Source organism: Physeter macrocephalus, chromosome 7, assembly GCF_002837175.3.
Source record: "Physeter macrocephalus isolate SW-GA chromosome 7, ASM283717v5, whole genome shotgun sequence".
Classification (NCBI taxonomy): Eukaryota; Metazoa; Chordata; class Mammalia; order Artiodactyla; family Physeteridae; genus Physeter; species Physeter macrocephalus.
Window position 1 is genome coordinate 62,584,771 of NC_041220.1, and position 13,678 is coordinate 62,598,448.

A 13,678-nucleotide genomic window follows, 5' to 3' on the forward strand; every position below is an offset into this window, starting at 1 on the left:
ACTGTGTCCTGGAACAAACACCTACTCTGGAGTCCCCATCCACCTGCCAACCTGGATCTGACCTGAGGTCACTGTAGAAGCCACAATGAATGTATGCAAAGTCACTGACTCAAATGAGAAGTATGAATTAACTCTGGATATACGGGCTATCCCTGTACTAATTACTACAGATAATTAACATTGACTATGTATAAATTTAAAGTTAGGCTGCAATTTCCAGAGCTCAAAGTTTATGTTGACATTTCAAATCCTAATTTCCTTTTGCAGGTAGTTGCTATCCAGCTTCTTTATTAGTTTACCTAAACACATTACAGAGTTTTATTTGTCCAGTTTCAGGCCCGAGGAACAAAATTGAGCTTTCTCATAGCTTCTCATGCTTCTTCTGGATTTTTTAAAAAATTAATTTATTTTTAAAAATTTATTTATTTATTTTTGGCTGCATTGGGTCTTCGTTGCTGCGTGTGGGCTTTCTCTAGTTGCGGTGAGCGGGGGCCATTCTTCGTTGCGGTGTGCAGGCTTCTCTTTGTGGTGTCTTCTCTTGTTGTGGAGCACAGGCTCTAGGCGCGAGGGCTTCAGTAGTTGTGGCTCGCGGACTCTAGAGCACAGGCTCAGTAGTTGTGGCGCACGGGCTTAGTTGCTTCACGGCATGCGGGATCTTTCTGGACCAGGGCTCGAACCCATGTCCTTTGCTTTGGCAGGCGGATTCTTAACCACTGCGCCAGGGAAGCCCTCTTCTGCATTTTTAAAACAGTATAAGCTGTAATTTAAGTTCATTCATTCATATGGTCATTAAGCACCTATTTACTTAGAACCTACTATGTGACAGATCTAGGTACCTCTTAACTTTTTATTTTTAAGCAGACAAGGGGAAATTCTCGTTTGAATTTAATTCTGCATATCACAGTGCAGTTACAGTCTATGTGAAAGGTTAAGTTCTAAAGTTAGGCAATAAGGAAAAAATTAGATAGTTAAGATTATTCTTTAAAAAAATCACTTAATTCATCCATAGACATAACATTTTTCAAGGGATACAACATAGCCATTTCCCCCTCTAACTTTGGAGCAAATCACTGTTTTGACAAGTAATTGAAAGTTAGCTTGTGTATGGGGTTCATGTTTGAAAACTACATTCAGGGTCTTTACACTTAGAGATGCACTTAGTACCAAACATAGATGTACCCTCACTGTACCCCTTCCTCAATGGTTGATTGATTGATCAATCCATTCATTCATCAACATTTGATGAGTACTTACTATGTGTAGCGCTTATGCTTGACCCTGGAGGTAGAAAGGCTCTAGAAAGATGATAATTGCTCTTAAAGAGCTCAAACGGTGGTGGGGACAACTGCCATGATGTGTCCAAGGACAGTCGCTTGAGGTTAAATAAATGATAGTGCAGTGTTGTACCTGCTGCGTGAGAAGCAGACACGTTCAAGGAGCCAATGGAGAACAGAGGAAGAAGTGTGGCTCTTCTTGGGGAAGGGTGTGTTTGAGAGTGTAGAGAGCATTCTAGAGAGTTGGATCTTGAAGAATGGGTTAACTAGCATGACATGGTATTTAGAGGAAACAGCATGTACACGAAGGTATGGTAGCCTGTTCAGGGAATGGAATGGCGTGGAGAGTGGCCAGAGCTACGTGTGGAAAGCTCATGATAAGCCTTAAATTCCATGTTGAGCAGTTTGGACTTCATCTTCAATGTAATGAATGATCTTTAAAAGAAGAATGATACCAGATTTGTTCTATAGGTGGATGGATAAGTGGGGAGTGAGTTCAGAGCCAGGAAGACCAGTTAGAAACCATTGGTGGGGGCTTCCCTGGTGGCGCAGTGGTTGCGCGTCCGCCTGCCGATGCAGGGGAACCGGGTTCGCGCCCCGGTCTGGGAGGATCCCACATGCCGTGGAGCGGCTGGGCCTGTGGGCCATGGCCGCTGGGCCTGCGCGTCCGGGGCCTGTGCTCCGCAACGGGAGAGGCCACAGCAGAGGGAGGCCCGCATACCACAAAAAAAAAAAAAAAAGTAGAAGAAACCATTGGTGGGAGGGCAGGTAGCATTCCAGCCCCGATACACTCACTTCTAAGCCTGGACATGTTGGCGCATGCGTTCAGGATGGGTTTCCAGCTATAGATGCCCTTTCCCCCACTTTTACCCTGTGGGCCTCCCCTTCTTTCCTTTGCTCTGCCTTCTTTACTTGGCTGCTGGTTCGGTCTGGCCCTTGGCTGGAGGGCTGGCCACAGGGAGGATTTGGGGGACAGGATGGATGTGTCCACTGTTTCCCTCCTGGCTCTCCCATGGAGTAGCCCCAGCCTTCCAGTTCTTGCCTGAACTCTCTCTTAGGACCTTTCTGTTTTTATACCTGGGCCCTTGAAGAAGGGCAGTTGAAAGTTAAGAGTTGAGAAGGGAGCCTCCTGTTCCTGTTCCTAACAGTCAAAACTCTGAGAAAACTTTCAGTGGGCAAAGTGCTGATTTTTTTTTTTTTTTTTTTTTTTTTTTTTTTTTGCGGTAGGCGGGCCTCTCACTGCTGTGGCCTCTCCCGTTGCGGAGCACAGGCTCCGGACGCGCAGGCTCAGCGGCCATGGCTCACGGGCCCAGCCGCTCCGCGGCACGTGGAATCCTCCCGGACCGGGGCACGAACCCGCGTCCCCTGCATCGGCAGGCTGACTCTCAACCACTGCGCCACCAGGGAAGGCCGTCTTTAATTTTTTTTTAATGGGCTGATCCCGATCCATATGCTTCTGCTTCTGACCAGAGTTCCTACATCAAAAATTCAGCACTGGGCTTGCCTGGTGGTGCAGTGGTTGGGAGTCCGCCTGCCGATGCAGGGGACACGGCTTCGTGCCCCGGTCCGGGGAGATCCCACATGCCGCGGAGCGGCTGGGCCCGTGAGCCATGGCCGCTGAGCCTGCGCGTCCGGAGCCTGTGCTCCGCAACGGGAGAGGCCACAGCAGTGAGAGGCCTGCGTACAGAAGAAAAAAAAAAAAAAAAAAAAAAAAATTAAAGGGTGTAAGGGTGAGTCAGGCGGATGTCCCAGGGGGTCAGGCAAGCTCTTCCCTTTTCAGCACTTAATACCCTCTCTAGCAATTTCTCCCTTCATCTGTCACCTCCCCTGAGCCTCCAGGCCCTTCCTCACCCTTCACACTGTCTCCACCCTGCTACTAGTTCTTTCCCTGTGCTTTATAGCCGAGCCTGCTCCAGCCTTTCAGAGCTCAGTCAGCAGTCTGAGGACAGTGCAGGAGACCCTGCCCCAACATGCAGAAGATGGGAGAGAGGAGTTTGATCCTTGGCCTTGAGCGGCAGTTTATTGTGGGTCTCCCCAGTTGACACTCCCGTGCATTTGCTTATGGGGACAGAACTATGGCCTCTGGGCTTGTAAGACTGTTAATAACTCTACTATACTCTCTGGAGCCTTGGGACCTTAGATTTAGATTCAACTAAAATTAATTGAATATATTTACTCTGGGAACTTACTTAATACCCTAAATCACTTATGAAGTGTTTTAGGGTCATTTTAAAGTACACTGAAGCGAGAGGTTAACTAACTTTCCCAAGGTTACAGTTACTAAAGGGCACATCTGGGATTTGCACTCACTTTTACCTGATTCTGCGTATGTGTAGATGGACCAGCTTCTGTAACTGGCCATCATATTAAATAAAGTTTCCAGGGGAAACTTTAAAAAGCAGATATGAAATGACCTTTTCTAAATTGAAATTTTTATTGAAATAATTGTAGATTCACATGTATATTTGAGAAATAATACAGAGAGATCACTTGTATACTGCCAGTATTCCCCACCATTAACATTTTGCAAAACTTTAGTACAGTATCATGACCAGGACTTTGGCACTGATATGATTCACTGATCACTTACGATCCACTTATTCAGATTTCCTCAGTTTTATTTGTACTCATTTCTTTGTATGTGTGTGTGTGTGTGTTTAGTTCTGTACAGTTTTATCACCTGTGTAGATTTGTGTATTTGTAGATTCGTGTATTTATCACCACAGGTAAGATACTGAACAGGACCAACTCAGCAAGGACCTTGCATGTTGCCCTTTTATAACCGTGAGCACCACCCTCTGCCATCTCTATACTCTGGTCACCACTAACCTGTCCTTCGCATCTAAAATTTTGTCATTTCAAAAATGTTGTATAAATGGAACCATACAGTATGTAATCTTTTGGGATTGGCCTTTTTCATAGCCTGCTCCCTTGGAGATTCATTCAATTTCCTTTTTTTTCACCAATAGTTTGTTTCTTTTTATTGCTAAGCAGTATTCCATGGTATGGATATACCAGTTGGTTTAACCATTCACCTGTTGAAAGACATCTGGGCTATTTACTAGTTTTTGGCTATTACAAATAAAGCTGTTCTGAACATTCATGTACAGGTTTTTGTGTGAACATAAGTTTTCACTTCTCTAGGATAAATGCCCAAGAGTGCAAATGAACTTTTAATGCAATTCATAAATCTGGAATTATGTTTGGCGTGATCCTGCTCTGGATTCCATTTTCACCTTTTATCCAGTGTGAAGTCTGATTTCGTGTGGGGCTGTCACCCCTTTCTCCCTGGCCTCGGGCCTGTGTACATTTCCAGACTGCTGAGGGGATTTGCTTTGCTTTGCTGCCGCCTGATCGCTGGGACTCGCCTCTGCCATTAGTCATGCTTGTCAGGTTTGCCACGTTGATGTTTCTTTCCCCCAGCACCTACATCCAGAGCTCCAGGAATCTCTACAGTTAAGCCCACACCAGCGTTCTTCTCCCTTCCTCCCTGTGGGAGTGGAAGGTCCTCTCAGCACCCGACGACGGGTGAAGTTAGGAAGGAAACAGTTCCAGCTTTTCCTCCTCCCCTGCTCTCCACTTCCCTGTAGTGAACACATGTTGCCGAAAGATGGCAGTGCTCTTTGCAGCCACTGGGATTGCTCTCCCCTGTCGCCTGTGCTTTGGAGAACCGATGTTGTTCTTTATGTGTATGTTGAAAATGTGGACAGCAGATTTTCCAAAACAACAAAGGCACCAGTAAAACACTGTGTGGTTTACAAAGTTTGAAAGAAAACATCACGTTGGCAAATAATGGGTGATGAGAACGGTTCCCCACTTCTTAGAGATGAGTTGAATAGGAAATAGAATTCGGGGATGTGTGTGTGAGGGTATAATTTTAGATGTCGGTACTGGTGGTTGCATTCTGTGTGGCTCCTGAAAAAGACCTGTGAAAATACTGATTTTTTGCCTCCCATCTGATCTAAGACCAGCCAAGGAGCAAAGACAGCCTGCATTTGAGCTCTGAGCCTTGAGATGAACCCCTTTTAGTCCTCAAGGAAAGGCCCTTATGCACAGTGTAAATATAATTTTCACGACAGCAACAGCTAATACTAATAATACAACTCTTCACTTCCTGGTATTTGTCCACTCCCCTGCGTGCGTCACTTCGGTGTGTGCAGGCATGTGTGTAAACATTTGCTGTGCACAGGAAAGCTGTTGTAAAGTGAGAGATTATGGGGTTCCCTCGCTGTTGTAAACAGCTAGTGAGGATAAAGCGAGATGAGCTTTAATATGAGGTTAACTAATTAACTTTAAGTTGTACGCACGGGAAGAACCGGTGGTGTCAAAGTCGGGTATGGACTTGTGAACAACTGGAGCTGCTCTGCTCCCTAGGGTGCCATGGTCTGGTGCCTTTTTGGAAGCAGTCAGAAAGCCCCACTGTTCATTCGATCCACGTGCGGCTTGGTTAAGTGGAGAACAGGGTGTGGAGGAGAGGGGGTTGGCTCTGGGAGTGGGGCTGCAAGCCCCAGAATGATTCCTCTATGTACACACCAGTGTGCCAAGGTCAGAGGGCTGTTTTCCGCTTTCCTGGGTCTGGGTGCTGCTGCGGCTGTGACCCTGCAAGTCAGAACATAGCCGCGGTCCTGGGGTGGCAAGGGAACACGCGGCTCCACCTTAAGCAGCAGCCTTTTTGCTGCTAGCGCATCCTTTGGCAAAAGCCTTCAGTTAGGAGGAGAATTGCTCTGCATAAAGTTATAACCCTGAAACCAGATGCTGTTACTATAGAGACGAGTGAAGTGCTGGCGTGGGAGACAGAACAGGGGAAGGATGGGAGGGCAAGTGAGGCTAATCTAAAGGCTAGCACACCAAAGACCTTCAACCTTTAGCAGCACTGTGACAGGGCATGCTCGCATTCTGAAACTTGGGTGCTGGCGGCCTGCCACTTGCTGATGGGCTGAGTGGCAGCTGCTTGCTCTGTGTGGACTAGCTGGTGAGCACGTTGGCAGTTGGCGAGGGCTCTAGGGGTGGGAACTCAGAGGAGTGGAATGTAGATGGGTGCCCATGGCCCAATGGCTGACAGTTTTGCACACATGTTTCTCGTGCCGGGCTTAAGTCACCCTTACAAGCCTGTTCGGCGATTAGGACCGGCTGCTGAGAGCCGGTCCGTTTGGCAGCAGATTTGGCATGTGTTACAGTTAAATCACTTTTGTGTCCCAGAATAATGGAGGATGAGAGAAGCCCCACATTGTGTGGACTTCTGGGGAAGGGGTCTAACTTCTGCTGTCAGAGGCCCTGTTGAAGGAAGGCAGTATTGGCCCCGTGTGGATTTTATACTGACTGGTATGACCCTTATCCCCGTGAGGATGGTGAGAGGCTTCCAAATCTGTTCTGAACTTTGCCTCACGCTGGCGATGCGAGCACCTAGGGAGCTGTTTAGAAGCATGGTTCTTCCCTTCTTTGTTTTCAGCAAGTGCAGTTCCTGTGAAAGGACCATTTCAGAATGGATTTGGGGGCCTGATTACGGACTAGATGAGTTCATTTCTTCTTACTGATAGAGGGGAAACCCGGTTGGGTCAGACGGTCATTTTGAAAGATATCTCTGTCTTACTAATAATAGCAAGCAACTGCTGAGAGGATTTGGTGGGGAGGGCAAACACAAACCCAAATAATTGACGCATGTGGTGTAAAGATGGAAGAAAGCTGTAAAATCCCTGTACTTGGTGCAAAAGCCCAGATGTGCCAGGCTGCACTTGGTCTTGACGGGGAGAGGGCTGCTCTGGGCGTGCAGGTTTTGTATTTTCAGTTTGCATTTTCTTTTTCACTTCCTACAGGGAGGAGGAGCCTGCTTACAGATGCTCTGCATTGTCCATCAGAAAGAACTGGGTTTCTAATTACTTGCTATGTATAGTCTTGGAGGGAATGTGAAATATGTATGAAAGAGCCAAAGAATGCCCCAACCATTATTCTCACTCTAACTCAGACAGAGCCTGGGGACAGTGCTTCAGTTAGGCTGGATGGTTTTCTCCACCCAGGAAGAGGGCTCTGGACATTCACGTTTGTACGGTCTCCTTCAATTGTTACCGCTTTCTTCCTTTAATTCTGCTTTGATTTGTTTGTTGTATGCGATTTTGGGAAGGGCTTAGGTGCAAAGGCTAATAAACATTTTATTTAGGAAATGTGTGACAAGTCAATCAATGACTTCGGGACCAGCGTGATTAATGGTGGGGTGCAGAAATGATATTCTGCGGGAAATTGTATTGGATTCTGTAGGTTGATAGGAATGGAAAGCGTTTGTCCTGAGAAGAAATGTGGGCTAAACTACTCTTTGTTTCCTGAAGGGGAGACAGCACTATGAATGTAGATGCAGTAGTACAGGACTCCAGGATTCTGTTGTGTTTCCAAGGTCTTTTAAGGAAATTTCTCCATTAAGCTGTCATCCTTATCTAGGTCTACAAATGCTGTATTACTGATGGGGTCTTGTTCTTTGGACCAACCCTCAGATTGCTAGGGGAAGTCTTCGAGAAGGCAGGTATGATTACACTAGAGCCTTTGTCTGTCTTGCTCATCACTGTATCTCCAGTGCCCAGAAGGGTGCCTGGCACCTAGTAGGTACTCAGCAAATATTTACTGAATGAATGAATGGAGGAGGGCAGGAAAGAGAAAAGGGAACGACTGAATGCTGCCTGTGTGTCTAGCACTGTGCATGGTATGTTTGAAGTACTTTGGTAATAGTCACCAATGACCTCCATATTGCCAAACCCAAGTTTTTCTTCTCTGTCTCGGTCTTTCTCAGCCTCTCGATAGCGGCACCCTCTTCTTTCCTCAACTTCCTTGACATCACTCTTTCCTGGTTTTCCTCTTACCTCATTGACTGCTTTTGTTCCTCTGCTCTGCTTGTAAATGTTGGCATGCCCGGCATGCCTGGCACTTGATCTTAGGTCAACTCCTCTATTTCTGTATTTTATTCCTGCATTTCATCTAGTAATAGCTTCAGATACCAGCTTTGTTCATTGGTTCCCCAATTATTGTCTCCAACCTTAGGCTTCTGAGCTCTAGTCTTAGACCTCCATCTAGTTGTGTGCCTGACAGTTCTTTTTTTATATATATAATAAGCATCTCAACCATAAAGTGGCCAGAAAAGAACCCTTGGTTCCTCCCCTGAAACCTGTTTCTCCCATAGTCTTCCCTGGGCTCCTGAGATAATTTCTTAGTTTCTTTTGTCTCCTGACTATGCACTTTTCACATAGTGCCAGAGTGATCCTTTAAAAGGCAAAACAGCTCAAGTCACTTTCCATCTTAAAACTCTTCAGAGGCTGCTGTGTAACACCTAAAATTCTAACTTTTTACCATGAGCTGCATGGCCCTGATTCCCTCCAGCATTGTCACCTCCCATTGATCTTCTGTCTATCTGTATAGCCTCGCTGACCTTGCTCTGTTCCTATAACATGCTAAACTTCTTCCCACCTTAAGGCCTTTGCACTTGCTATTCCCTTTGCTTGGAACGTTCTGCCTTCAGATAGTCAAATGCCTGGTTCCTTCCTATCATTTTCATCTCTGCTCAAATGTCACCTCCTCAGAATCCACATCTGAACCACCTTATGCTAAGTAGCCCCCTGCCTTATTATTATTTTTTTCTGCAAAGCAATTAATGCTAAGATTACCTTGTTCATCTATTTATTATTAGTTTCTGAGGCCTTTTGTCTGCCTTATTCAAAAATGTATTCCCCTCCCTCTCAAGAGTGCCAGGAACATAGCAGACACTAAATAAATATTTGCTGAATCAGTGAATATGTTGGATTATTTAATCTTCATGGGAACCAGAGGCTCACAGAGGCTGGTAACTGACTTGACCTCTCAGATCTTCAAGGCATTTTCTTTTCTACTGTGATCCTGCTGGCTGATCCATGTCCTGTTTTTATTTAGTTTTATATTTTTAGTTTGAGTATAGAAAAGGAAAAAAGATGAACTTTTACGTATAAGACCCATATCCCTGAAAAAGGATATTCTGCAAGTTTCCAAAAGTAATGAGTTTCTTAATGGCCTTGTCCACCAATAAAGGTCAGGTGAAGAAGAAAGGAAGGAAACAAACCTTTATTAAACATGTAATAGGTGCTAGGCACAAAACTGAGTGCTTTTATGTGTGTTACCTGATTTGAATTTCCTACAAGGTTGATATTATTTCCCCCAATTTTGGAGATGGTAAAACCAAGGCTCGAAAAAGTTGGATACTTTGCTCTAGGTGATACAAATACTAAGAGGTAGAACTAGGTTTTTAAAATCCGGGTCTACCTGACACCATATTTCTGACTTTTTAAGCTCAGATGGTTGCTTTGTGAGATGCTCCTAAAATAGAAAGGAAGAAAAAGTGAATTCAGTGCATATCACATAGATGATAACACATATGGGAAGCACAAGAATAAGTTATACAGACAGTGTGGAAAACAGACCTACAGTACAGTATTCAATGCCCGAGCATATAATTGGATGAATGGAATACAGAGTGAACATTTCGTTCTCTGGCAGAGCTCATGTACGGTATGACATAGGGCAGCTGTCCTCGGAGAACGTTCTTTGTTTCTAGACTGGTACGACACAAGCAGCATTTGAGCAATTCGGGTTTTTTTTCTGCTTTCACTATAAATAGAGTTCATGGAATTCTGTATGTCAAAGTTAATGCAATGAAAAGCAGTCACAGAATATGGAAATAAACCTTAACTTCTTCTATAAACCAGAGACATGTTTGGCATCTGGAGGCTGTACAAACGCTGTCCTTACTTGGTTGGATCCTGAGGTCTTATTTAGCATAGGAAATTGCAGACATCCTATTATGTAAGGAGACAGGAAGACAGCATAATGTGGCTACAAAATGAAGAACTTTATGCCCTTCAGGGAAGAGTTAACAGGACAGATATACATAGAGAGAGACGTGTGATTAAGAACGTGGAAAATGAATGAATGGGTGGCATATATATGTGACTGTTGCCGAAGCCGGGTTGCTGGATAAGCCTCAGATGTCAGATTTCCGTAAGGCCAACATGTGACTCAAAGCTTGCCACTCAACGGAGAACACTGGGCTGTGCTGGTATTAAGAGGCTGGCTGGAAGCTAGGCTTCCACTGTGCACTAGCCTAACTCCCTGTCGCTTTCTGTGCGTGGGAGAGCGTGCATGTGTGCGCGTGTGTGTGTGAGGGTATACATTTTTATGCAGTGGGTGTTTAAAGAGCTAAGCACTGAAGCTGGATTTCCACAAACGATCGTCACGAGCACTCCAGGCACACCAAACTTCCTCTCTTGGTATTTTTTTTTTCCTTTCATCTTTTTTTTGGGGGCTCATCCCAAAGGGGAGAACCCCCAGCATCCAGCCTAAAGGATCGAGATGATTTTCTCTTACCTGTCCCTGTGGGTGCCCTGTCAAGGTTAGAACTGAAGCTATGTGGGACCGGCATATTCTCAAGCACCAATGAGAGGAGCTGAAGGAGTGAAGGAGCAGGAGACACCAAAGGAAGAGGGACTCTGCCCTGTTAACATGAACAGCAGCTTGCAGGTTCACCTGCCCAGAAGCTGGGCTGTGCCCAGTGGCTCACTCCAGGAGAAGTCTGAGCATTCTTTTTTTCTTTTTTATTACTATAGGATGGAGGATGAAGCTGTCCTGGACAGAGGGGCTTCCTTCCTTAAGCATGTGTGTGATGAAGAAGAAGTAGAAGGTGAGCTCGCTGGGTCTGGGGAAGTGTATATTCATACACATATGTCTTTGTAAATAATAGCACTCATGCATTTCATGTATCTTATAATTTTGAAGTTAAAAACCCAAGCCTATCTGTGGAGTTTCATTAATCTCCACGTTTTGCTTCAACACAGAGTAATTCTAAGAACTTCCGTGGACCATCAGAATCTGAATCAGTGTTGTCCCGCATGGTTCACAACAACAACAAGGAAAAGGTCTTACTTTGAAGCAGGTGCCTATGTTAGCTGTGCCTCTCTGTCAAAAGTAAATATTTTGCCAGATAATATTAACTACCTTCCAATGACTAATTCAGGGAAGCTGCTAGATTTATATACATGTATTTGGCAGTATCTTCTAATACTCTTTCTTATAGCCTGCAGGGTAGAAAAACAGATGTTGCAGAGAGAGAACGATACCATTACTGCAGGAAATATGGGGCTAAGCTGAGGAGATAAAGAGTGGTAATTATGGATGTGTCTCAGTTAAGAAAAGATGGACAAGCATTTTTTTTTTTTTTTTTTTTTTTACAGGGAGGCCACTTGGGGCTGAGTTTTCTTTGTGGGAAAGTTTTTAATTACAAATTCAGTTTATTTAATGAATGAATACGTTTATGTATTCACTTTATCTATACATTTTTGGATTGAGTTTGGGTAGTTTATTTTTTTAATATACAAAAGTCTATTATAATATTCTGTTATTATCTTTTTAATATCTATATCTGTAGACCCTTTCTTGATGTCGTCGCTCTCACTCTTTTTTTTTTTTAACATCTTTATTGGAGTATAATTGCTTTACAATGGTGTGTTAGTTTCTGAGACAAGCATTTTTTACTTAAAAAATCTCTAGGACCTCTTTTATTAATGTTCTCCAGTGCCAATTGAAAATCAAATAAGAGTTAAATTTTATCTGGTGCTATGGTGCTTTCAGTGTGCCTTTTCTTCTCTTGTCTCTTGACTTATCAATGATGTAGGAATAATACTATTTATTTGACAGTCATAAGGCAGGGCTTCATTAATATTTATTAAAATAATTATGTGAAGGTGTGACAGGTATACAACATTTATAATGACAGTTTTAAAAATAATCAAGGATCTAGACAGTACTCATAAAGTGAAGTAAGACTTCCTGGTGAACCATGTCTTAAATTCTGCCCTTTAAAATCACCTGAGAAAGGATTCATATGTATTTTGGAAACTCCAGTCTGATGGGTACCATTTGGTAATTACTTAATGCCTACCAAAGACTTGGACCAGAGGGGTGGTGGAGTTGGGAAAAAGAAGGTGGGGTACTGTGTGTTCTGGAGTGATTCGTCAACCAGACTGCACACCAGGTCCCAGGCAAGTGACACTCCTGTGCCACCTGGGATAGTTTGAATAGTGTGGCCATTATGTTTCCTAGGTAAGTTTCTTCTGACCCTGTAGTGCTGGAGTGTTGGTTCCCCCAGCCCCCCAACTCCCCACTTCCCACATGTGTACTCTTGAGACAGACTCATAAGAATTTGATGCCTATGTTTCTTAGGAAAAAGGAAACCACGATATTTTCTTTCATATTGTTTTATGGGTTCCTTGCACTTTTACAACATGACTGTGGGAAAATGCCAAGTTAGTGAAAGCAAAATAGTAAAACGTTTGTCTGAAGATTCTTGTAACCCATGCTGCTAAGTCTTCACTGTGCTGACTCTGTCACTGTCCCAGTGTCAAAGGGGAGATAAGAATCTTAAAGTTATAGCATATGAATATAAGAAATATTGTAGGAATGAGCAACAAATATCCTATAATTTCAGGACAATTAAAGTAGAAAAATCAGTGAGAAAGCTTGGGGGTGAGATGTGTACTCTGTGTGTGTGTGTGTGTGTGTGTGTGTGTGTGTGTGTGTGTGTGTTCCTTGAGAATAACCTTCTAGCTAAGTTCACAGGAGATGTAAATCACCTCTTGAATTTGTAAGGTCTATAGGATTGACAGCACTCTACTGCAGTAGGATATTGTACATGGGTTTCTTAAGGCTTTGACTAAGAAGTTTTTCTCTTGATTTTCAAGCACAAAATTAAGACAACACTGTAATGAATAGCACACAAATCTGTAGCTGGGTTTCTTTATGGAGAAACAAAAAAGGCAAAAGGTAGAAATATCTGTAAAGTTGTCTTTGTGATGACTCAACTTGCCACATGGATTTTGTGTATTTTCCTATTCTGTTAAGACTTCTATTTTAATGATTATCTTTCACACTGAGTGGAGCTTGGGTTGATTACATTTCTTTCAGAGCATGTTTAGCTAGTTGCCTGTGGTTGGATCCTGAGGCCCTGTAGGGTGGTTGCTTATGGCCATTATTTGGTGGAGAACATCCAAGAGTATGGGCTCCTTATAGCAGAAGTCATGAAACAGTAATTAAGAACTGTTGTTTCTAATTCAGTGCCCTCCCAGTTGACCATCCCATTTTCTCACCTGGCTTCATCCATTTTCTCACCTAGCACTTAAATTTTGTAGTAACTCTAGGTGAAAGTGTAAAGAAGTTGAAATGGAGATGGGCTTGACGGCTTATTCATGGTCCCAGTGGTTGAGAGTGAAGAAACAGATGACTTGACTGTCAAGACCTCTAATCAAGATTTTGATGGGAATGTTTTCCGCAAGGATGTGAGTCTGTCTCATGTATATATATATATGTATATATATATATATATATTTTTTTTTTTTTTTTTTTTT

General features: G+C 43.7%; 1 protein-coding gene across 6 annotated transcripts in view; it reads left to right on the forward strand.

The window, feature by feature from the left end:
* The first annotated feature begins 6,545 nt into the window (after nucleotides 1-6,545).
* Nucleotides 6,546-13,678, forward strand: part of SLC4A4 (solute carrier family 4 member 4) — a 307,397-nt gene continuing 300,264 nt past the window's right edge. For 5 of the 6 annotated variants that reach the window (XM_028491893.1, XM_028491894.1, XM_055086021.1 and 2 more), the window contains exons 1-2: nucleotides 10,337-10,549; nucleotides 10,886-10,959. In XM_028491893.1, coding sequence (XP_028347694.1) covers nucleotides 10,422-10,549; nucleotides 10,886-10,959 — 202 coding nt within the window. In that variant the 5' untranslated portion in view covers nucleotides 10,337-10,421. Of the gene's footprint in view, nucleotides 6,597-10,336; nucleotides 10,550-10,885; nucleotides 10,960-13,678 lie in introns of those variants that run through there. The other variant, XM_007110878.4, reaches the window with a different exon arrangement.